Source organism: Castor canadensis, chromosome 12 (genome assembly GCF_047511655.1).
Source record: "Castor canadensis chromosome 12, mCasCan1.hap1v2, whole genome shotgun sequence".
NCBI lineage: Eukaryota > Metazoa > Chordata > Mammalia > Rodentia > Castoridae > Castor > Castor canadensis.
In genome coordinates this window covers 83,075,189-83,101,329 of record NC_133397.1, presented here as the reverse complement: position 1 = coordinate 83,101,329, position 26,141 = coordinate 83,075,189, and the positions used below count along the sequence as shown (strand labels likewise).

Here is a 26,141-nt window from a genome sequence, read left to right as displayed (position 1 = left end):
GAAAACTAAAAAATGAAAGTAAAAGCTACAAAATGCAATTGAGTAAAAAATATAAAGCATAAAATAATGGAAGAATACACCACAGGAATGATTGGAAGACTTAAAATTGTTAAGCTATCAATTCATGCTAGGTTGATCTACAAATTCAGTGTAACTCCCAACAAAATCTGCAGAGCTATCTATGGAAATTGACAGAGAAATTCTAAAACTTATACAGAAACTCAAAGGACCAGGAACAGCAAAGGCAATGCTGAAGAAGAAAGCTGGGGGACTTACACTTCTAGATACCAACCCCCAAAAGTTATAGCATCTAAGTACAAAGATATACTAACTAAGGAAGTGGGGGTTTGGAGACAAATCAATGTAAAGAGACCCAGAATGTATATGATCATTTGTTTTATAACAAATGTGACACTGCAGGTAAGTAGGGGGAAGGATGGACTTTTCAAGAGATTGAGCTGGGTCAGTGGATAGCCACATGAAAAACAAAGTCAGTCAAGATCCCTACAGTACCTTACATGCAAAAATCAGTTGCAGGTGCATTATAACCCAAATGCATTTAGAGGTAGAAGGTAAAGCAATAAAGTGTTTAGAAGAAAACAAAAGGAAAATCTTTATGATCTTACACTAGGCAAGATTTCTTTAAAAGGACACAAAAATCTAGGAATAAAGGGAAATTTTGATGAATTGGCAACCTTAAGAACTTTTTCTGAGCATGGAGATTCATGCCTATAATCCCAGCGCTTTGGAGAATAAGGCAAGAGGATCATGAGGCCAGCCTGGGCTACATAGTGAGATTCTGTCTCAAAAATATTAAGAGCCTTCAATTATCAAAGACATGGTCAAGAGAAGGAAAAGGAAAGCCATAGAGTAGGATAAGATATCTGATATATGTACAATACGTACATATATAATTGACAAAGGACTCGTGTGGTATACAAAAGAAATTATAAGTTAATACTCTTTTTAAAAACTGGACTTCTCCTTATTTATATTGACTGGCTTTTATTTAGATTGTAAATTATGGGCAAAGTCTGAAATGCAGAAACTGGTTTTTAATGGAATGAAATGCTTGTTTTAGAAAAAAAAAATACTGGCAAGCCAATTAACAAAAGAAGTGATTTGAGTACTTATAAGAGACAATACAAGAGACATGCCCTCAGCAAAGAAAAGATTTAAACTGACAAATCTTGTACTGACATTAGGTTAAAAAAGCAGGTCTTGACCTCTACAAGGAAAACTATAGACTTCTGAAGAAAGAGATTGAGGAAGACTATAGAAAGTGGAGAGATCTCCCAAGCTCACGGATTGGTAGACTCCACATAGTAAAAATGACTATACTCCCAAAAGTAATCTACAAGTTTAATGCAATTCCCATCAAAATTCCAATGACATTCATTAAAGAGATTGAAAAATCTACTGTGAAATTTATATGGAAACACAAGAGGCCACGAATAGCCAAGGCAATACTCAGTCAAAAGAACAATGCTGGAGGTATCACAATACCCGACTTCAAACTATATTACAAAGCAGTAACAATAAAAACAGCATGGTACTGGCACAAAAACAGACATGAAGACCAGTGGAACAGAATAGAGGACCCAGATATGAAGCCACACAGCTATAACCAACTTGTCTATGACAAAGGCGCTAAAAATATACGATGGAGAAAAGACAGCCTCTTCAACAAAAACTGCTGGGAAAACTGGTTAGCCGCCTGCAAAAAACTGAAACTAGATCCATGTTTATCAGTCTATACCAATATTAACTCAAAATGGACCAAGGATCTTAATATCAGACCCCAAACTCTAAAGCTGATACAGGAAATACTCTGGAGTTAGTAGGTATAGGTAAGAACTTTCTCAATGGAACCCCAGCAGCACAGCAACTAAGAGACAGCATAGTAAATGGGACTTCATAAAACTAAAAAGCTTCTGCTCAACAAAAGAAATGGTCTCTAAACTGAAGAGAACACCCACAGAGTGGGAGAAAATATTTGCCAGCTACACATCAGACAAAGGACTGATAACCAAAATATATAGGGAACTTAAAAAACTAAATTCTCCCAAAATTAATGAACCTATAAAGAAATGGGCAAGTGAACTAAACAGAACTTTCTCAAAAGAAGAAATTCAAATGGCCAAAAAATACATGAAAAAATGCTCACCATCTCTAGCAATAAAGGAAATGCAAATTAAAACCACCCTAAGATTCCACCTCACCCCTGTTAGGATAGCCATCATTAACAACACCACCAACAACAGGTGTTGGCGAGGATGCGGGGGAAAAAGGAACCCTCTTACACTGTTGGTGGGAATGTAAACTAGTACAACCACTCTGGAAAAAAATTTGGAGGCTACTTAAAAATCTAAACATTGATCTACCTTATGATCCAGCAATACCACTCCTGGTGATATACCCAAAAGACTGTGACACAGGTTACTCCAGATATGTTCTCCCTCATATGTGGACATTAGATCAAGGGCAAACACAACAAGGGGATTGGACTTTGAGCACATGATAAAGCGAGAGCACACAAGGGAGGTATGAGGATAGGTAAGACACCTAAAAAACTAGATAGCATTTGTTGCCCTCAGCGTGGAGAAACTAATGCAGATACTTTAAAGCAACTGAGGCCAACAGGAGAAGGGGACCAGGAGCTAGAGAAAAGGTTAGATAAAAAAGAATTAACCTAGAAGGTAACACACATGCACAGAAAGTCAATGCGAGTCAACTCCCTGTATAGCTATTCTTATCTCAACTAGCAAAAACGCTTGATCCTTCCTATTATTGCTTATACTCTCTCTTCAACAAAATTAGAGTTAAGGGCAAAATAGTTTCTGCCGGGTAGGGAGGGGATGGGGGGGAGAGGGAGAAGGCGGGAGGGGGGAGTAAGCAAGGGGGTGGGGGAAGGGGGGAGAAATGACCCAAACATTGTATGCACATGTGAATAAAAAATAAATAAATAAAAATAAAATAAAATAAAAAATGGTTAGAAAAAAAAAAGCAGGTCTTTAATAGTTTCAGGACAAGAGTACAAATGAGAGCCACACATCTAAGTCTACCATAAATATTTCAAACTTTCAAACTAAGTCAATAAGCTAAAGGAATTGTCTGTCTTCCTACCTTACAAATATACTTTTATAAGCATAACCTGGAAGGCCTGGATTTTTGGAATTTCAGATTCAGACTCATCGGAGTGCTAAACGAGAACTTATAATATTGGAAGAGGTGGCCCCGGCCATTCCATTTCTTCTCATCTGACTCCATCCTGCACTGCAAGGGACCATGTGTGCAAGAAATCCAAGCTTTACCCCCTCACAACCTCCCACCTCCAGCTGCCCTCTGGCCATGACTCAGGTCTGACAATGCCATTGACCCTCAGAATGGACCCAGGGAAGAAGCCCATGTGGATCCAGAAACTAAGCTTGGCTATTTGGACAATGAGTCTGATTCCCAGATGCCTCACATAGTCTAGAAAGAGGGAGTGCTACAGTGTCTGGGTGGCATATCCTCATGACCTTGCAAAGGAATGATTCATCTGTAGGGAGGAATATGGCTAGAATAAGGTCAGAACAAGAGCCTCTGCAACTTTTTTACCTGGGCCTAAGCAATGTTCCTAAGAAACAAGCCTCCCCTCTGTCTCTTTGTGTCTAAGACACCAAAACAACCCCAATTTTTTTCTCCCTTGCTGTCCCTGACATTACCACAATTGGTCCATGCCTTTGTTACTGCAGCTACCTGTGACTGCTCGCTTTGCCTTACCCCCTTGACCTTTCCAGTCTTCCCTAAATACCATTACCAAATTAATCTTTGTAAAACACAGTATTCATCACATGGATGAAACCTGCAATGGCTCATTGTAACCACAGTTCTGTTTCACATCCATGGGCTGTCATTAAGTCTTCCCACTACATTTGCTGCAATTCCTCAACCAGTCTTTGAAGTGCCTTGATCATCATCAAGTTCAAATTATAGTATGTTGGATGGAGTTTTTGTTTGTTTATTTTTTTCCAATACCCAGGGCATTGTGCATGTGAGGCAGACACTAAACCACTGGGCTACATCCCCAGTCCCAGATGGAGTTTTAATGTTGAGAGTATATTAACCTCTCCAAAATTGATGAACCATGCACTGTATGAACCATAAAGTCTCTGCTAATCAAAACCTGTAATTAACGAACATTTTCTATCTTACAACTACACTGAATAAGATTTTCCTATTTCTTTAGCCTGAAATCTTAATACTACCTTTATTAATTTACTTACTTTTACTTACTTACTTACTTATTTTTGCAGTGCTAATCCCTGATTGAACGCAGGGACCCATGCATAGTAGGCCAGTACTCTACCATTCAGCCGTACCCCAGTCTACCAACCTGAAGTCTTGATTACTCTTAAGCACTTTGAAAGTAGAACTGCCTCACACTCTAATGGAGACTTTAACTCCCAACCCTGAAGAAAAATGTCTGCTAACACACTTCCCTCCTCAGAGACCCTGCTTGCACTAACCTCACAGTGCTAAGTATGTGTTATTACATTCACTCACTCGTAAAGGCAAGGGTCACATTGTTTCAGCTCTATACTTTGCTTCTCACATAGAGTCTGTCCCATGGAAAGCACTTAATAAGGATCTTTTGAACTGGGGAGTGTAGCTCGGTGGTAAAGCTCTTGCCTAGCATGCATAAGGCCCTGGATTCAATCCCCAGCACTGGAAAAAAAAAAAAAAGGGGGTGAGGGAATCTTTTAAAGGCAAGAAAAAAAGTTCTAATTGTAAAAAATAAGTTGGTATGATGAATTTTTACAGTTAGGAAGTTAACCAAGAAAATGACAAGTTCATATAAAAGTAAGAGTTTGAAAATATTCTTTCTCTGGCAGGTTGATTCCAGCAACTCTGCTTGCATATTTTTTGTACTGATGTTTATGGACCACTATAGTTTGCATCTTGAATGTCCCTTAAAGGCCTATGTGTTAAAGGCTTGGGAGGTGGTGAGACCTTTAAGAAATGGGGCCTGGTGGGAGGTCTTTATGTCATTGGGGGTGTACCCTTGAGGGGGATTGTGAGACTCCAGCTCCCTCGCCTCTCTCTTCCTTTGTCTATCTCTATCTCTATCTCTCTATTTCTGTGGCAGTTTTTTGAGATAGGGTCTCACTATGTATCCCAAACTGGCCTTAAACTCAAGATCCTCCTGCCCTAGCCTGAGCGCTGGGATTACAGGAGTGTCCCACACCTTGCCTGGTCCATCCTCTTTTTTTTCTGCTCCCTATCTTGTGATGAGGCAAGTGGTTTCTGTCCCAACACACACTCCTGCTGTGATATGCTACATTGCCACAGGCCCAAAAGCAATGGGGTCAATCAATCAATCATGGACTGGACCCTCTAAAATTGTGATCCAAAATGAACCTTTTCCCTATTTTAAAGTCAAATACCTCAAGTATTTGTCATAGTGACAGAACACTGACTAATACATGGAAAACATGTGTCTTTTTATTAAATAGTTTCTATGTGTGCTTTCCCTGTCCAGTTGGTATGCCCCAGCCCTGGCCTTTGTCCCACATTGGTGGGCTTGGGCCCTTTGCAATAATAGTTTGAACTTGTTTAGCAGGGAAAAGGTTCTGTATGCAGTTCCTGAAATAGACTTCTTCAAGGATGAGACACAGCCAGGTGATTGATGTTGTGTGGCATGTGCATACTCAGGAACACAGACACCCAGAAGGAAAAATGGGAGCCCCTTCCCCTCCACAGCACCCCCCACACTTCTCCCATAGGCCTCAGTCCCTTGTCAGGTACAATCCCCAGCTCAAAATCATGACCTTTCTTTATTCTTCTACCATTTAAAATTGCCCCAAAAAGAAGCTGGAATTCCTCAAGTATATTCCAGACCACTCAAAACTCCAGCTATAAAGAGGGGCTTCAAGATGCAAAATCAGTCCTGGATCTTAGAATGAAATCATTTGGAAAATAGTGAGTCTTGAGGTTTCCATGAAAGTGTCAGAGCTTACGAGCCACTTTCTTCAGAAAGTGATGGTGACTGAGCTTGTGACTGCACAAATAGTGTGACAGAGAGATGAAGACTCTGGAGCTCCAGGGTCAGTCAGGCCTCAACTAACACCCCAATTCTGCAAATTATTTCCTGTGTGAATTGAGATAAGTTACCTGACCTCCCTGAGCCTCAAAGTTTATCTTTAAAAAATGGAATAATAATGTGACAATCGTGAGGATTAGATAACATTCAAATGCCTAGCTTGTGCTTGGCATATAATAAGCTCTCCATAAATGGAAGGTCACCAAGTTTAGATGGTACATTTACATAACAGACTAAAAATAATATTTTTGTTAAAAGGAAGGCAGCTTCTCACAAGCGGGGCACTCCTGCTGATGAGCACAGGGGTTTTCATTTCCTATTCAAGAAAAGCCACACCAAAGCTCAGAGTTCAACTTCTCAAGCTTTTACCATATATATATAATAACATAGGCTGGTGCCTATGTGTAACCATAGGCAGTTGTGTTTACATATTAACATGTTAATTTTCAAATGTTTAAGGATTTCCAATTTGATTTGTAATTTAAATTGACTGTGGTCAGAGAAAACACTTTGCCTGATTTTAATGTTTTTATATTTATTGAGACTTGACATGTGGCATGCTCTGGGGTGTGGGAAATATTTCATGTGTGCTTGAAAAGGATGTATTCCCTAGTTATTGGGTGGAGTGTTCTATCTCTCCTGGTCTAGAATCCAGTGTCATCTGGCCATGCTTTCTCTCAGGGCTCTAGGGAACGAATCCTTCCCGACTGTTCCCTAGCATCTGGTGGCTGCCAGCAGTGCTCTGTATCTCTTGGCATGCTGACATGCCACACTCATCTCTGCTCTATAATCACATGTCATCCCATGTGACTCTGTCCAAATTTTCCTGTTCTTATGAGGTACCATTCATTGGATTAGGGCTCACTCTAATCTAGTAGCACCTCATCTAATTGCCCATTTCCAAATAAAGTCATATGCATAGGTTCTCGGTGAACATGAATTTTTTTTTGTGGGGGGTAGGGAAGAGTGTTATTTAACCTGGTAGAACACTTCAGTTCTCCTCTGGTTACTGCTTGCAAGGAATATCTTTCCTCACCATTTTATCTTTCACATATTGTGTTTTTGGACCAAAGTTATATCTCTTGTAAGAGGACTGGATCTTACTTTTTTTGTGTGATGCTGGTGTTGAGCTCAGGGCCTCACACTTGCTAGGCAGGTGCTCTATCCCTTGAACCACATCCATAGCCCTTTTTTGCTTTAGATATGTTTGCCTGTGGCTAGCCTCAAACTTCAATCCTCCTACCAATGGCCTACCATGTGACTGGGACCACAGGCATGCAGGACCACATCTGGCTTGTTGGTAGAGGTGGTGGGGGGTCTCATGTGGCTGGCCTCAAACTGTGATCCTTCCAATCTCTGTCCTCCTGAATAGCTGTGATTAAAGGTGTGAGCCACCACAGCTGGCCAGAATTTTGTTTTCCTTCTTTTTTATTTTTTTAAAATACAGTGGCAACCTTGCCTTTTGATTAAGGTGTGCTCTATTTTTCCTTTTGACTGCCTATTTTCTGTTAAATAAATATTTATAGCATTCAATTTTAACTAATTTTTAGTTACTTTAAAAAAGTTATTTTCTCAGTGGTTGCTTTTGGGATTATAATGTTCATTTTAACTTTTAAAAATGCACTTCATCTAAATTCTTTCTTCATTGTGGTAAAATAATGAAAATTTATTTCAATATAGTTCTAATTTCTTACCCTTCAATTATGGTTTCATTGTTATAAATCCAATAATACAGCGTAATAATTATTGCTTTACATCATTAAAATTAGTTAAAAGAAAAATAGAAAAACAGGTGTATCATCTCTGATAATTACATGTGTGAGGGCCTGTGGCAGTTCTTCATTGCTTTTTGTTGATTTGAGTTACTCTCTGGTGCCTTTCCCCTTTGGGCTGAAGAACTTTCTTTAGTACTTTTGTAAGGCAAATCTGCTAGCTAAGAATGAATCCTCTCAGTATTTATATGGAAATATAAATACTTTGTGTCATCTTCATTTTTGTTTTTGTTTTGTTTTTGTGTCATCTTCATTTTTGTTTTTGTTTTGTTTTTGTGTTGGCAATACTGGAGCTTAAACTCAGAGCCTCGCACTTGCTAGGCAGGTGCTCTATCACTTGAGCCATACCCCAGCCCTCACCTTCATTTTTGAAGGATACTTTTTTTTGGATATGGATTTCTTGTTAAGCACCAACTTTTGTTTCCCCCAGCAGTTTGTGTCATCCAACTCCCTTGTGACCTTCCTTGGTTCTGATGAAAAGTGGCTGTTAAAAGTATTGGTGTTCCTCTGCACATTCTGCTTTCCATGATAAAAAGTCTCAGCTTTCAATAGTTTGACTGTACATGTCTAGATGTGTTTCTCCCACTTGGAATTTTTTGAATTTCTTGGATCTGTAGGTTAACACTGTTTAATTAATTGGAAGATGATTGGGGCCATTATTTCTTCAAGTATGTTTTTCTGCTCCAATTTCATCTCTCATCTCCTTCTGAAATGACCGTTATGTGTATAACACATAAATATGACAAGTCTTTGAGGCCCCATTCATTTTTCTACAATCTTTCCTTTCTTTGTTGCTTAGATGGGACAATTTCTCTTATTCTAACCTTCAAGTTCACCAATTCTTGCTTAGGAATATCTTGACTCTTCTGCTGAGTCCCTCTAGTGGATTCTTGTACTCTTCAACCTAAAATTTTTTAATTTTTAAAATAATCTCTTATTGAGAGTACTAAGAGTCACTATTTGTTCATTCATTGTCATAATTTCCTTTAAATCTTTGAACCTGATTGCATTTGTTTGAACATATTTACTCCTTTGAAATTTTTGTTGATAAATCTAACATTTGTAGTCAGAGGAATTTTCATTGACTGCTTTTTTCCTGAGTGTGGGTCATGCTTTTCTGTTTCTCTACATATCTTCTAATATTTTGCTTATAAAAATGGTCATTGTAGCAATGCTGGATTCTGATTGTTTTTGCTTTGTGTTAGTCAGATTTTCTTCACTGAAACAAAATACCTAAGCAAAACAATTTAAGGACAGAAAGATTTATTTTGGCTCATGGTTTCAGAGGTTTTAGTCCATCATGGCAAGGAGTGCATAGCAGAGCAGAGCAGCTCACCTCATGGAGAACAGGAAGCAGAGGAAATTCCTATACTAATGGGCTTTCTCCTTTTTACCTTTTCATTCCATAGGGGTCCCCAATATGTGGTATGGTGCTGCCCACATTCAGAGTGGTCCTTGTCTCTTAGTTAATCCTCTCTGGAGACAACCTCAGAGACACACCCAGAGGTCTGCTTTATTTCCCGATGCTTCTCAAACCAAACAAATTGATAATCAAGATCACACTGCTAAAAGTTGTTTTGTAGTTGTTTATCTGGACTATACCTGTGAAATCTGTCTACCCTGTGGTGTACTCAAAATTGACGTATTGCTCAAAAGTATATTTCTGTTTTTATTCTTTAATCTGATTTCCTATGGTCACCCATGACTTCACAGCTTAGTGGTCACCCAACAATCTGATGGAGACCATGCTCAAGTACCTCATGCCGATCAGGCTTGCCTCCTCTTCTTGATGCATCTGAATGTAAATTAGGGAACACATTCAAAAGTTAGGCTGTTCTCAGGTCTTCCCTGGGTCTTATTTTCTGATGGGCCCATTTTCGTCTACTCTGCTCATACATAAAGACTTAGGGTCATCCAGGAGTGTATGACTAGCTTGGGGATTCTCCATCTCAGCCACATATGTGCACAGTATCAGAATACACTGAACCCAGTCACAACCTCAATCTCAGTCTGATAGAGTTAAGACCCTCCTCCACTCTTTTGCTTTTGGGAAATCACTTTCACTGGCAATGATCCTGGATGTGAGAATCATCTCTTGCTCCCAGTGTTGCAAGTCCTCTTTAGTGGCAGTAGAGAAGTTCCTGGTCCTGGCAGAAGCCCCATGCTGATCCAGCTGGGATGGAATCAGCCTTAGCTTAGCCTCCAGAGCTCAACAAAGACCACAATGCTCAAGCATAAACAATACTCAGGGTGTTGTTTGTCTTTGGTCAATTTCTACAGGGCTAAAATAGCTGGGTTTGTCTGTTGTCTTTTCTTTTATAGGGAGAATTTGTCCATCCTCATAGCTGGTTTTAGGGAAGATTATTTGATGACTTTCTCATTCAATCATGGCCATAAATTCCTCCTGAAACTGCCTCCCTCCCAACACTTTTATAATTAACTTATAGAATCAAGTTCCCTCTGTTTTTTTCTTTGTTTTTGTTTTGTTTTATTTTTTGAGACAGGGTCTTACTGTATAGCCCAGGCTGTCAATGGAACTCACAATTTTCCTGCCTCCGCTTCTCAAGTGCTGGGATTCCAGGTGTTCACTACCATGCCTGGCTCCTCTGTTTTAAATACTTTAGAGTAGTTTCTTTTTTCCTGACCAGACATAACTCAAACTGCATAGTCTTTAGGAACTTATGTCAAAGTCAGAGAATGGATTACAATTTGAACGGGAAATAGTTCTCAAAATTTTGGTACCATTTATCTGCCCCACTCTTCTTCACCATCACATATATACATATACACAAAAAGGCCAGGCTGCACTATACCCAGGTGTGGGGTCTGATTCAGTCTCTGTTCACTTGTTAGTTCTGCGATTATAAAAAGATGTGGAACCTCTGTGTGCTTTGTTTTTCCTCATCTGTAAAGCAAATAACAATAATGAATATGCTAAATAACTCTATTGAGTCTTTCACAATCTATACATAGATTAAAACATCATAAATACATACAATTTTTACTTGTCAAGTTAAAAAAACAAGAAATTAAGCCAGACATAGTTGTGTGTGCCTATAATTGCAGTGTTTTGGAGGCTGAAGCTGAAGGATCACATGTTCAAGGTGAGCCTGGTCTACAGTGGGAGATCCTGTGTCAAAAAAAGAAAGAAATTACAAATATTTACCAAATGCAATTGCTCAGGAGAATAAGTGAAATGATATGTGGAAAACACCTGGGACATACTACACCCCTAGTTTAAATATACTTTCTCTCTAGTTTAAGTCCCCATTCCTTTTATACTTCCCAAGAAACAGAAACCTAATATTCACTCAGAAACCAAATTCTTATAAAAATCCATATATGAGGGAAGTAGAAATAAGAAACCAAATTAATAAAACTGCTTAGCCATTCATCTTCTGGCTTTCAGTAGTTGTAGGGCCTAGTTTCTGTTCAGTTCTGCACAACAAAACATTCTATAAACCCATAGTTGAGCCATATTTTTATGACTGGATTGATAAAACTTTAGACTCTGAGTCAGTTCTTATTCCCAAGAATAAGCAGAAGTATCAATGCAGCAAAAGCAGCTGATATTCCATAGCTTCATGCATAAGTTATGACGTTTGCCTGTTAGTGATACTGACTGTGATGTCAGGAGCAGAGTCAGTTAACAGATGCTGGGGGATTGCCACAGTTTTGAACTATGCATAAACATAGATTCCTGAGTCTGCTAAATCAGCTGTATTTCTCACATTTAGGGTGAGCCAAAGGTCTTCTCTTTTGCTTGGAGAGTAAAGAGTCTCTTGCTATCAAGGTAAGGAAAAATGCCCAGATTTTCTCACTTGTTGGTTCTTTGTGAGTGGCTACACTCATGATTGTCAATCAAAGATGGGTTACGTGAATTTTTCAATATGCTCTGGCTAAGATGGTGTTTCTGGATATATTCAGGAGCTAGACATATTCACATCTCCTTTTCCTTATACATCAGACAGATTCTTTGTTACCTGGCATAGTTTATAGTACATTTCAATGTGCTAAAGTGTTTCATTAACAGTTCATGCTAAAAATCTTATGCTGGTTATCCACTTAAAGATGATAATATAAGATCTACTAAAGTAAAAGAAAGAAAGAAAGAAAGAAAAACACAAGAGTAGCTACAATAACATCTCCTTTTGGATAATTAAGGCATGTCAGGATTCTGCATGTACTCTCTCCATCTCTGTGAGCTCTGCATTGCTGTTCCCCTGTAGCTGTGCACAAGGGAAGGTCCCCAGAAGGATGAGATACATAGGTGTGTCAGTCAGGCCTCCCAAATGCAACCAAAATGGTGTAAGCAAAACAAAAAAAGTGTGTGTACAGGATGAACTTTTGCCTCAACCTGAGAGTTTAAGTGATATCCTCAGGACTTGGTCTCATTCTTGCCATCCCTTGGCTACACTTTCCTAAGCATTGGGTTTATTCATAAGCGGGCACAAAATGGCTGTCAGCAAGTGCAGGCATGTAGCATGGCTTTCAACAGTCTTTTCTTTTTTTGGGGGGTGGGGAGGTGGAACAGCCCTAATTAGACAATCTGAAATCATCTGCCCTCCCTGAATCAATCCATGTAGCCAGAAGGGTCTTAGCTCAGTTTCACTAGAAGCAGAGCCTGAGACAGTGGTTTGGAGGTATATGATGTGCTGAAGAAGTACTGTTCAGGAAAACCTTACAAAGGAGGGAGGGAAACAAGAGGGAAGGAGACAAACAAGGATGTGGTCTCAGGTCAATTCTTCCCTGGTCTGATCTATACGATATGGCCATGGAGAACAAAAGTCATCATAAATTTCCCTCCCCTAGACACAAAGGGTCTGATCTTTTACATTCTTCATTTATAAGTCATTAGCTATGTGCTGGGCCTGGGGGAAGGAATACTCCTAGGGAAAGTAGCTTTGACTTCTCAGTGCAATCCTGGAAAGTGGGAGCTGTGAGTGTTTAGCAGCCTATATAGCAGCACCTAGGCATTGGCTGGTGAATGGGCACCACACCATCTGTGCCTTGCTTATGGAACTCATCCTATGTTCTCTGATGGAAGAATGCCTTCTGTGGGAGCCAGGGCTTCTGATCCCACAGAATCGAAACTTCGCAAGGGATGAAAGCACAAATTCCCCACATGTGGTGGTAAACATTTAATTAGCATATAAATGAATTCTGCCTTTTGGCAACACCAACTATACAGTGACTGTTAGTTTAAGGAGTGCTATGGTTTGAATGCTTGTGTCCTCAAAAACTCATGCTGAAATTTAATTGCCATTGGGATGGTTTTGGAAGTAGGACTTATAAGAGGTATTTAAGTCATGAGGACTCTGCCCTCATGAAGGAATCGATGCCCTTATTATAGGTTCATTATCATAGAAGTAGATTTGCCTTCTCTTGGTCTGTCTCTTGCTTTCTTTGCCCTCTGCCATATTATAATACAGCAAAGGTCTTTACCAGATATGGCCCCTCGATCTTTGACTTCCCAGCCTCCAGAACCATGAACCAATACATTTTTGTTCATTATATATTTTCCAGTGTGTTGAACTTGGCGTGGCAGCTTGCACACGTAATCCCAGCACTCCAGAGGCTAAGGCAGGAGAACTTTCAGTTTGAGGCCAACCTGAAGCTATATAGCAAGTTCAGGGTTAGCCTGGGCTACATAGAGAATCCCTGTCTCAAAACAAAACAGAATTACCCAGTATGTTAGTCACTTTTTCATCACAGTGACAACATACCTGAGAAAAACAATCTATGGATGAAAGATTTATTTTGGCTGCCCATCTCACGGTGCTGGGAAGCTCAGAGAAAATGAGAAATGGTTGGGGGACAAGGTACATCATTCAAGGGCCAGTGCCATACTTCCTCCAGCCAGGCTCTTACCTCCTAATAACCCATTCAGCTATGAATTCATCAATGATGAATTCCATTGATTAATCCACCCATGAAGTTAGGGCACCCATAGCCCAATTATTTCTCAAAACTCATCAGCTGGTTAACAAACCTTTAATACATGGGCCTTCAGGGGATATTTTAGATTCAAGCCATAACACCCAATTTGTGATATTCTGTTATAGCAGCACAGAACAAGCTTAAAACAAGGAATATATTACATCTACAAAAACAGTGTCCCATTCATGTGGGGTATCACCTCCAGATTGGCATTTCTGATGCATCTGTCAGACAACATTCCTCTGTTTTGTCAGGCTAGAAGCTTTGGCATGATGCAGCATATGTTAGGAACAGTGGATCCATAGTCATAGGATACTACTGCACCTTCTTTGACCATGATTGGGCCCCTGGATTTGAGGCAAGGTTATATGGGACTTTGGATCTCTAAATCAACCCCATTATGAACCTTCAAATGTCATACTGGCTCAGGCACTTTAAGCAGGAAAAGCAAACCTTTATCCCAAAGTTGCATCAATTCCAGACAGGATGAATCACTGTCTTTTCCAGAGTAGAAGGGGTCCAATATAATCAACTTGCCACCAAGTGGCTGGTTAGTCTACATAAGGAAAAGTATGGGTGGCTTAGCAACAGAGATTGATAGTCAAACAGTTACACCAGTCTTAGTGAGAGGAACCTATGTCCTTGGGCCTGTGCACAGCCTCCTTGTATGTCACCAAATCTACTTCCTTCATGAGGCCATCATGGAAGCCTCAGGATGATTGAGAGCAGAGGCTGATAGGCACCAGTTGGTTGAGTCACTTGATCCAGTTGGCTATTTAGTAGCTCATCCCCTTAATAGTATTAACATGTATTGCAAAGATCCTTCCCAAGATCCAACAATATGCCTTTTCCCCAGATCTCCTCATCCTTGATCCTACTATATTGCTCCCTCCAGACTGTTGATTTTGCCAGCCAAGTCATTCGTTGTTGCCATAAGTGGATACATATTCTTACATTGGAGCTCTTCTCTCTCCACCTAAACCAGATGACCAAGTGCACTGCCCACTGGGAAGACTGTCCCCCTTTACTGTCATTCATCCTTATCTTTGAGCGGGGAAGTAGCAATAGGGCCTTTTCAACTTCTACCAACATACTGAGCCAGCCATAGTGATTCATATTCAAGTCCCCCCATCACCTGTTAATAATAATTAACCCCACATACTGCCATATGAAGTGAGCTGGGAAAGAGCACTGGATGACTGTGGGTCTAGCTACCTGCTCATGCAGCTTACTCGCTTGCTCTGGCCCTGCTTGAACACGATCCTGGGTGTTCGACTCTACCTTACACAGGTTTGCTATTGATTCTGCTCAATCTGATGATTTAAGCTCGTGATGAGTTCTTATCACTTGATGTCCCATGGTCAGATGTACCATCTCTACCATGACCTGGTAGTATGCCATATGCTGTTTTTAAAATGATACATAGAGAGGCACAGCTTTTCTCATGACCCTTAGATCCCTACACTGCATTCACATGTCTTCCCTTTCTACCACTAATCTTTGAAGTATGTCCAATTACATCTTCTTCTGCCAGTAGGGCCCCTGTTTTCCATGTACAGCCATCCTCCCTTACTTCTAGCAGATGTGGTTGGTGGGGCCATACACAAAACTTGATGTAGTAGAGGTGGATACATAGATAACTAACCAATCAGCATGTTTTCTCCTTGAGGTTGGTGCTGATCCCTACCTAGAACCAGACAACACCAGGTCAGTGCACCCATACCCAGCTGCTGTGAGGCTTATTTACTAACAATCACAAGTATTTCCTTCTCTAAACAACTGTCCTTAATTGCACGCACCTCCTTATCTGAAGCCCTGTCCTGTGCACTGTGCTCAGGCAAGGATCAGAGACTTAGAGGAAGTCACAGGCAAAAACTAGATGATATTGAATGCTATGGACTGACTGTGCCCCCAAATGATGTTAGTGCAATCCCCAATGTGGTGTGGGAGTTGTGTGGGGTTAGATTAACTCATGAGGGTAGGATCTTCATGATGAAACTGATGTACTTATAAAAAGCAGAGACTTGAGAGTTACTCTCTGCCATGTGAAAACACAGCAAGGAGTTAGCTATCTACAAGCCAGAAGGAGGGCCCTTACCAGGCACATTGATCTGGGACCTTCCAGCCTCCAGAACTATGGGAAATAAACATTTAAGCCACCTAATCTATGATATTTAGTTATAACAGCCCAAACTATGGACACGGGAGTAGAACATACCAGCCCCTTGCCTCAATAGAAATAATTTATGCAACATGGCTTGTTTTTCAGAACCCTCCCCATGTGTCAGTCCAAAGCATTGCTTGTCTCTTTTTCCCATTTCCTATCCTGCTTCACTCTCAGTGACTCAATATACACTAACCTTAGCTTTCCACCATGATCTTTCTTCTGGTTCCCAATGATTCACATAGAAAATACATCCATAAGCATCCAAGAGTCCTGAAAGTTTCATCTCATTACAGCTTCATCCTGAAGTCCATAATCTCATCATCTAAATATGGTTCAGGTGTGACTGTGCTTCCTCAGATGTGTTGTCCCTTGAGTACAATTCTTCTTAATCTGTGGACTTGTGAAACTAAATAGGCCATATATCTGCCTACCATTCAACATGCAACAGCAGGACAGGAACAAGATAACTTTTATACACTCTTGTTCATAAAAGAGGCATACAGGTTTTACTGGTCATAGCAATTCTGAAATCCAAATGCTGGAAGATCCTAGATTAGAGCAGTCTTACTTCTACCCAGAAATAATTTTCCATAGTTCTTGGATCTACCTTCTGGACTCTTGATTCTTCCCTGTGAGTTATTCATCCCTTCTTTTTGTCAGGAAATGTAGTATCTGTCATCTGAACCTGCATTCTGCTAAGTTTTAGAGGTCCAACTGGTCCTTTTCATTTGTACTAGTTCTGTCTTTTTCAGTCCAAACTGTCCGAACAGGTTCCTCAAAAATGTGGGGTTTTTTTGTGTATGTGTGTGCATTGTGAAGGAGGGAGAGGGAGGGAATGAAAGGGAAGGGAAGGCAATCTCATTAGGGTTAAGTCCATTAGGTAAAAACACTATGAAAGTCTTTGAGAAAAGTCTTTCACTGTCTTGAGCTGCTGAGAGCCTTGGGAACAATACTCTTAAGCTTCCTAGAGGACTTATTGTTTGATTTAGCGGATTTGAGAGGAACACCCTTGATCTCATTAAAGGGACTTTTGTGTGGCTGAATATGCCTCTGATCCTTTGGTCTTTCTGAGGTTTTAACATAAGGTTGTACATATATACAGAATCAGATAACCAATATAGGTTGAAATTAGCAATCACTACCATTGACTTTCAAGGCAGTTCTACAATTATTCCTCCTCCCCTACTCCCTCCTTCTCTTCCTCTCCTCCTATTCTTCCTCCTTTTTTGAGCCAGGATATTTTTGTGTAGCCCAAGCTGGCCTGGAACTCTCAATCCTCAGGCCTCAACCTCTCAAGTGATAGAATTACAGGTGTGCACCACCACTCCCACCTCCTTCTTTATCTTAGTATTTTTATTGTTATTCTCAAGCATTTATTTTTCCATATGAACTTTGAAATTCTTCTATTATGAAGTAGAAACTAGAAAATCCTTTTAGTTAATTGAACTAGCTCTATGTGCAAAGTGATGAAACTGCAGTAATTTCTATGTATTATAAATGTTGGGAGGATTCTTACTTCTCTGATGTTAAGTCTTCCCATCCAGGCATGTATGTCTCTCAATGTATTCAGTTCTTGTATCTTTGTGAGGTTTTACTCAAGTTAAATTCATGCCTTTCATATTAAATTTATTTCCTGTTAAGTTTAGTTGCTAAATATTTAATGAGATTTTAAAAAATTTCTGGTACTGATTTTTGTTAACAAATAAAATATATGAAATAATTCAACAAAATTTTTTAAGATAGTTTTTTCTTCACTCTGTTGATTATTTTGCTGTGAAGAATTTTTTTCTAAAATATCTTGGATAATTTTGCCAATTTTTAAAATATTTAAATTGATTCTTTTTAAATTTATTTGCATTGAGTAGAATCTCAAAAAATTTAATCAAAGTGATAGATGGCATCTATAGCTTGAAAGGGATTTTGATAAAATTGGGTCTGAATTTCAATCTTCCATCCACTTCTGTGCTTTATTAATTGCTTCATTCTACATTCTTAAATTCACCTTCAGCTCTGGAAATAGTAGCATACACGACTGAATTTGATGTCACATCTAGTAACACTTCTTGACTTAAGCTTGCTCTGATTGGGATAATATAGCACTAGTTTCCATAGAGTGCTGCCTTATTTTGCTTTGAACCTCTCTCTTCCCTTAAAGGTGTTTCTTGTAAACAGGATGTATGGTTGGAACTTGTTTTATATAGACTGACAATTTTAGTAGTTTACTTGATGAATCTAGGCCATTTACATGTAATGTAATTACTGATACATCTTACTTTTAACATACTATCTTAGTGGGGCTTTTCCCCATTTGTATGACTATTTTATGGCCATTTTCTCCTTTTCTTATCTTTAAAAACTAATTGAAAATTTAATTTTCCTATTATTTCCATGTAACAACATTTTAGTTATATATTCTTTCACTATTTTTTAGTGATTACCCTAGAGACTACGTATCCTTGCCTTATTTGAGTCTAACATAGATACATATGAGGTTTTTTATTATTTTTGTTGTTGTTGTTGTTTTTACCAATTCCTTCATGATGCTATAATCTGAAAACATTTCGACAGCATTCTTCTTTTCCTTCTGCATTTGCTGCCTTCTTGGCCATCTTCTTTCTTCCTGAAAATTTCTCTGTCTCTCTCTCTCTCTCTGTTACTAAAGTCCTACTGACAATGAATCCCTTCAATTTCTGTTGCTCAGAAATGGCTTTGTTTCATCATTACTTTTCCATTTAAAAGTTAACTTACATTTTGCATATACTAAAATTTACTCTTTCTCAGTTTCCAGTTCTGCAAGCTTTGATAAATGCTATAGTCATGTGGCCACAACAGTCAATATTTAGAAGAGTTTCATCACCCCAGCACATCAGTTTATCCCCTGGATATACGATTCCAGATTATTTTCTTTGGTTTCTTTCAAGATGCTGCTCCACTCTATTGTCTTGTTTCATAAAGAAGTAATTTGAAAAATCTAGGACTGTTCCCTAAAGGTAGCATGTTTTCTTTCTCTGGATGCTTTAAGGTTTTTTCTTCTTGTACTTATGTTCAGCAGTTAGGCTATATAATGTGCTAGATGTGAATTTTTAATTTTAAAATGTTTTCTGATTTTGCCCAGCACTGCACTGCTGATTCATGGCCCTATTCCTCGGTGTGAGTCCCAGAATCAGCAAATGTCCCTAACAATATGACTCTTTATACTGTCTGATCTCTGAAAGGTTCTCCCTCTGGGATTTTAGTCTTTCTCATGATCCTTCCTCCCATAGCCCTCTGATAACTTGTAGAATATAATTTTTATAACTTAGCTTATTTTCCCAGATGTTAGACCAGGAACCTTTGATCTGCTATAACCTACTTAATTCTAACCAGAAGACCACATCCAAGAATTCCTCTTTTAATCTGCATTTGGGGGGAGATTTTAACTGAAAGAATCAGACTGAACAAGTCACAGAATTTCAGCATTGGAATTTTGTCCATAAATCACATGATACTTGAAATTTCTATGTACTAGCTGGACATGGTGGTACATATCTGAGGCAAGAGGCTCTCAAGTTTGAAGCCAGCGTGGGCTACCTAGGAGATCCTATCTCAAAAACAACAACGAAAAGTAAAAGTCTCCATGTTATCCTCAGGTCATCATCCACCTTTGTATACTGCCACATGAAGTTTATCACACCTTCAAGTAATAGCACTTTAACAAGTTTTGAGAATTTTGCTTTGAGATGCAATCTAAATGAGAGAACTTTCTGTTGCTGCATGGATTTTAGTCCTTATTGTAAGATGCTCCATGGAGTAAAAGGCAAAATCTGTCCCTTCTACTGTCTGTAGTAGTAGAGTTTGAAGGTTTCAATCAAGTCCTCATTGACCAGTTCTTCAAGTGTCTTTTTTATAGTTTGTCTATTCTCCATTCTGTTTGCCTCCCTCTGTACCTATCTCATTGTGTCTTTATCCTGCCTATACTTGTGAAGTCCTGAAAATAAACCCTTTTACCACTTTAATGTTTTATAGATTTTCTTGCTCTTCCTAGAAATAAAATTAGATGATTGTCAAGTCAAGTAGTAGTACTTTTATATGTCAGCCAGCCTGAGCTGCAAGCATGTCTAACTTCTGTTCACAGACTAGCAGAGATGGAGCCTTTCCTCTTTGATGACATTGGCTCTATGATACAGAACAAGGCTATAGAGAGAATCATCTCACCAATGACGGTTCAGCTTTGTCATCTGCTCATCTCAATGGAGAGAAAGGACTTAAAGGATAAAGTATTTGCCTCTTTGCAGAAGATGGCAGAAGAACTGGATGAAGCTAGTGAAGAGTTTGTGCAAGTGGCCAACAGGTAATACTTTCAAAGAACTTAAGTCCACTGCTTTGACAAATTGGCAGAAGAAGGAGCATAAAATGAGAGCCTTATTAGATTCCTCTTAAATGCCTTTGGAAAGAAGTCACTGTAAAAACCCAAATTGACACAATATTAAGCAAATTATTTAATATGGTATTATTTAATACTTGGGGCATGATTTAAGTATCAAACATTTCAGAAGTAGTTGAGTTTTCCACTAAGAAATAGTTCTGTGTCCCATCATAAGTTTTCTAGAAGTACTCTTATTACATTTCAGAGAGTAACTATTTTTATTGTAGGGATGATAATTTTCAGAGTTGTCCAAACATAATTTTCATGTCTTTCATTCAGGTATTAAATCTGATTATTAGAAAACCTGCACAAAGACTATTTCCATATTAAATTCCAATTTCACAGCTAATGTAAAGGGACCTACTTAAAGCAATAAAACTGACCTCTTCAAATGAAGAGGTATACTACAACAAAAGATTTATATTTTTATGCCTAAAACATGTTGGCAGAGATGGGTCATCTTATACCCTCATGACAGAAATGGAAATTGATGTTTTAAAAGCTAACTTGATAATATGGATTCAAGACACATTTATAATGGCAAGAAAGGAAAAACCATCTTAGGAATAATTTGATGGAAACTGTATACAATATTATGAATAAGACACTCCAAAAATGTCTTTTTAAAGACCTGAGCAAATAGAAACACATTCCCTGTTCTTAGATATAATGATTTAACATCTTAAAATACTAGTCTTATCAATTTAATGTAATAATGTAAGAATTCCACAATGGAGCTTGACAGAGTGAAGTTCATAAGGAAAAATTAAACATGCAAGAGTAACTAGGAAAACCCTAAGATTACAAAAAACTCTGGAGTGGGACTAAACCTCCATATCAGCTGGACATGGCGGTATACATCTATAATCACAGCATTTGGGAGGCAGAGGCAGGAGGATTGTGAGTTCAAGGTCAGCCTAGGCTACATAGCGAGCTCTGGGCCAGCTTGAGCTACATAGAGCTACATACCCTGTCTCAATAATCCAGGGGCTAGAGGTAAAGCTCCATGGTAGATCACTTGCCTAGAAAAAAAAATCCTTTATATCTTCCATAATCAAATTAGTACCATATTGTCACATGAAGAGGCAGAGTGACAGGGAGGCAGAGATAGGACTGTGAGTTCAAAGCCAGCCAAGGCAAAGTTAGCCAGGCTCGATCTCAAAAAAAAAAATTTTTTTTTAAAGAGGGGATGAGCACTTCCCTACAATCATGAGGCCCTATTTCAATTCCCAGTACCACAAAAAGGAAAGGAGAGTTGGGTGCTGGTGGCTCATGCCTGTAATCCTAGCTACTTGGGAGGCTGAGATCTGGAGGATCACAGTTTAAGACTGGTCCAGGCAAATAGTTCATAAACCCCACTGCCAAAAAACCAGAGCATAAATGGACTAGAGGTGGCTCAAGCGGTAATGTACCTGCTTTGTAAGCATGAAGCCCTGAGTTCAAACCCCAGTTCTACCAAAAAAGAAAAAAGGAAGTGAGAGGAGGGGAGGAGAAGAGTGGAGTGGAGTGATCAGAGGATTAGGATAGGAAGTCTAGAAACACATCCAAATATATACAGAGCAGTGTACCACAGAGTGAACTTTACTTTATGCAAATCTTTTAAGTGGAGCAAGATGGTTAAGAGATCCTACAGAGAAGTGTAGACAGTGCCAAACAACTGTGTTACAAATGCATGGCAAAACTTCACTGAAGGGGTGGTGGGGGCTGACATGAGCAGCTTCGGAAAAGTGTGCTCACTGGCTACTATAAAAACCAAAGACAAAAAGAACTATCAGTAAGCACTTCCCTCTAGTTAGTAAATTTGTTTCTAGTTAGTAAAATTGTTTTAAGAATTTTGAAGCTACAAGTATAATAAGTAAGTAAATATTTTGTAAATATCATACAAAAAGCTTACAAATAAGGAAGCCCTGAATGTTAGAATCAGCACTGTGGACTGGAGTGAGACGTATCAGTATGAATTTGTGTGTGTCTGTTTGGGTAAAGTATGTATGTGGGTGTGTGTGTGCACGCATTTGTGAATCTATGCACACATATGTTACTTTTGATCTGTTTTTTGGTTCTGTCTCCTGAGAAGTCCTAGAAGCAGTGACATTCCAGTACCTTCACAGTCCCTGAAAAAATGACTGAGAAATTCAAGGACTCTGGTCAGGACAATACCAAGCCAGGGCATCTTGTAGTGTCAGAAGGGAAATAAGATGGGGCACATTAAAAGGATATGTCGTAGGTAAATGACAGCCCCAAATAGATCTGAGTCCTAATCCCTGAAATCTGTGAATATGTTACTTTACATGGTAAAGGGAACCTTTCAGGCATGCTTAATTTATGGACCTTGAAATGGGACATTTACCTTTGATTATCTGGATGGGCCTGATGGAGCCACAGTGGCCCTTTTTAAGAGAGATACAGGAGGAGTTAGAGAGAGGATGAAGTGATGTGAAGAAGGAGGCAGAGATTGGGATGATGAGCTTTAAAAATAGAGGAAGGAGTCACAGCCAAAGTACATGGGCAACCATTAGAAATTGAAAGAAGCAAGGAAAGGTGGCAGGGGTGTAGTTCAGTGGTAGAGCATTTGCCTAGCATGTACAAGGCCCTGGATTTGATCCCCACTAGCACAAAAGAGTGAAAGAAAGTCAAAAAGCAAAGAAGAACATTTTGAACCTTTAAATTTGTGGCCATTTGTTACAGCAGCAATAGAAAAGAAAAAGGACATAAGACCCCGTGGCCAAAGCTAAAACAATTTGAGCTGGATTACAACCACAAGGATAAAATCAATATTCATGACTCTATACTACATTTTTTACAGTAAAGAGGCAAATTCTGGACTTCAAAAGTATCGTTATAAGAAAATGCAACTTTTGCCACACACTGGAGGAGACTAAGAAAATGTGGTGACTAAATGCTACCTGGTACCCTGGTGGACCCTAGAAGAGAGGAAGGGCTTTCGTGGAAAAACCAGTGAATTTTGGACAAAATTAAACATTTAGTTAATAGTCATATATCAATGTTAATTTTTTTAGCTTTGATAAATGTACTATGATTCTAAGAGATTAAACTGGATAGAAGGTATAGAGAATTAGGTAAAAAGAATTTTCCTTGATGATAAACCTCCATGAATATAATACACAGATAAGCATTATTCATAATTGAATAACATTTGAAGCAACAGAGATGCCCATTTGAACACGATTGATTGAATAAAGCACATTCAGACATCAGAATAATATTATACAGCTGTTTAAGAACAAGGAGCAAGGAGCTGGGTGTGGCCCTTCAGGCCTATAATCCCAGCTACTCAGGAGGTGGCGATTGGAAGGATCTAGGTTTGAGGCCAGCCCAGGCAAAATGTTAGAGAGACCCTGTCTCAACAAATAGGCTGGGTATGATGGCGCATGTCTGTAGTCCCAGTTACATGGGAAGTATAAGTAGGAGAATCACTGTCTAAGGCCAGTCCTTGGCAAAAAACATAAGACCCTATTTGAAAAATAACTAAGGCAAAAAAAGTGTGGGGCACAGCTCAAGTGGTAGAGCACCTGCCTAGTAATCTTGAGGCCTTGAGTTTAAAACCCTGGTATTACAGACAAAAAAAAAGGAACAAGGAAGAGCTGTATAAACTTGTGGTGATGATCTCCCAGATCCCCTTCAGAACAAAGGACAGTTTGCAGCAGAAAGTCTTCAATTTCAGCTGGGACCTACCCTAGCTGAAGAGAACTGCCTGCCTCAGCCTGTTCTGTGCCTAGAGTGGCCACAGCCAGTGACTGACAGATGCAATATATGAAGACCCCTCCACATTCCACCCAATGCAGGACAGCTCTGAAGGGCCGTCCCAGTTTCAGAATTCTGCCACTCAGCTTCTCTCTGTGTAACATCCTGCCCTGTTCCTGCTCTTCACAGTGACTGTCCAGTGAGCCCACTCCCTAATATCTACCTTGGTGTTTGCTTTCTAGAGCCAATCAGTGACATTGTGCTGCCTTCTGTATAGGACAGAAGGGAGGAATAAGAAAACACACACAACCTTCTTACTGCTGCTGAAAGAGGCAGCAAAGATATAACAGACACAATGAGACTGACTAACTACACAAGTCAGCAGGTTGGGATGGAATTGACAGAATAGGACAGAGTGAACTGGTTTTTTGGCTGTACTAGGGTTTAAACTCAGCGCCTTGTGCTCAGGTGCTCTACCATTGAGCCACTCTCCCAATCCTTTTTGCTTTAGTTATTTTTCAGGTAGGTCTTGGCTTTTCGCCCCTGGGGCCCAGCTTCAGACTGCGATTCTCATATATATATATATGTCTCCTGCATAGCTTTGATTACAGGCACCACCACCACATGCAGCAAGGATAGAGGGATTTTTCCCTATGTCTGTTTTCATAATTCAACTTTGGGAAGCATATTAACATTTTTTGCATATGTAAAAACATGTAAGACTCTAAGGATGGGGAAAACATAAAGTGGAGAACAAAAATAAATGTATCCAAACTGGATTTTAGTTTAATGACGATCACATTGAGGTAAAATGAAAAGAACTAAGCAAGTGACTCTTGACCAAGGTACTTTACAATATAAACTTTCAATCTAAGACAAAATGAACTGCAATTATATTGAATTTTGTTTTTCAAAATAGTATGAGTTTAGTCTGAGATGACTGTGTTCTCTTCTCATAGAGCGAATGAGTAAATGTATTAAGAATACTGGAACCAAGTTTTTCACAATTAAGGGGGGAGATAACAAATGTGGAATGAGAGAAGGCTAGGACAAATCCTCTGGTGCTGGGTTGAAATCGGAGGTATCAGCATAAACTCATGTTGTACACATTTGTGTCTGTGCTTGTGTGTGCGTACACATTCCCTTTCTCTGTGCACTGAAAAGACATAGAAACAATAAAGCCCCCATAGCAAAGCGCATACCTGTCACCCAGTGTGTGGCTTCGAAATACTATTTTCTACTAAAAAGGGCCTTGGATCATTGGGGAAAAAATGGCTGGTTCTAGGACTGGAGCAAGATCAATAAAAGATGAACCTTGAATATCTTGTTTACAAGAAAGTAGGTGATAAAAGCTGATGGGACATATCAAAAGGACCCAGGAGCCAATTTGAAGAGGGTCAAATTTGGTACAAATATGACCTGATATGAGATAAATAATTTGAGCATCAGAATAAAAATAATGATAATGGACCATAAGCCATTAAATAAAATAAGAATCAATGAGCTGGGCACTGGTGGCTCATACCTGTAATCATAGCTACTTGGGAGACAAAGATCAAGATCATCATGGTTCAAAGCCAACCCAGGTAAATAGTTTGTGAGACCCTATCTCAAAAATACCCAACACAAAAAAGGTTCTGGCAGAGTGGCTCAAATTGTAGAGTGCCTGCCTAGCAAGTGCACGGCCCTGGGTTCAAACTCCAGAAAAAAAAAAAACCAATGAGTCCACACTGATAATAAATGAGAAGGGAGCCCTAGCATGACAAACTAGTGAGTGCAGAAGGAGTCACGGAGTTAGTGACCATTTGTCAATTATCATAATAATAACTGTTCCAAAGATTACCAGTAGGTGCTAAGATGAATGGGCAAAAGTTTCATGAAGAGCGGAATGTTTATGTTGTTTCAAAGCACCTTCCTGAAGTTTCTATTAATTACAGTGGAGAGAACAGTACTTTTACAGAGCAGAGGCCTGGCAGGCATCACCTTACACAAATGATCAAAGTTAACATTATTATTGGGATATCATCAGTCACATGCCTGCTGATGTAATGCACTGAGAAGGACACAATG

The 26,141-nt window shown here is 39.3% G+C and overlaps 1 protein-coding gene across 1 annotated transcript in view; it reads left to right on the top strand.

Annotated features, from left to right (window-relative positions):
• LOC141414732 (uncharacterized) overlaps positions 1 to 26,141 on the top strand; it is a 70,011-nt gene that overhangs the window by 2,829 nt on the left and 41,041 nt on the right. The window contains exon 2 of the mRNA XM_074049029.1: positions 20,079 to 20,294. Coding sequence (XP_073905130.1) covers positions 20,079 to 20,294 — 216 coding nt within the window. The remainder of the gene's footprint in view (positions 1 to 20,078; positions 20,295 to 26,141) is intronic.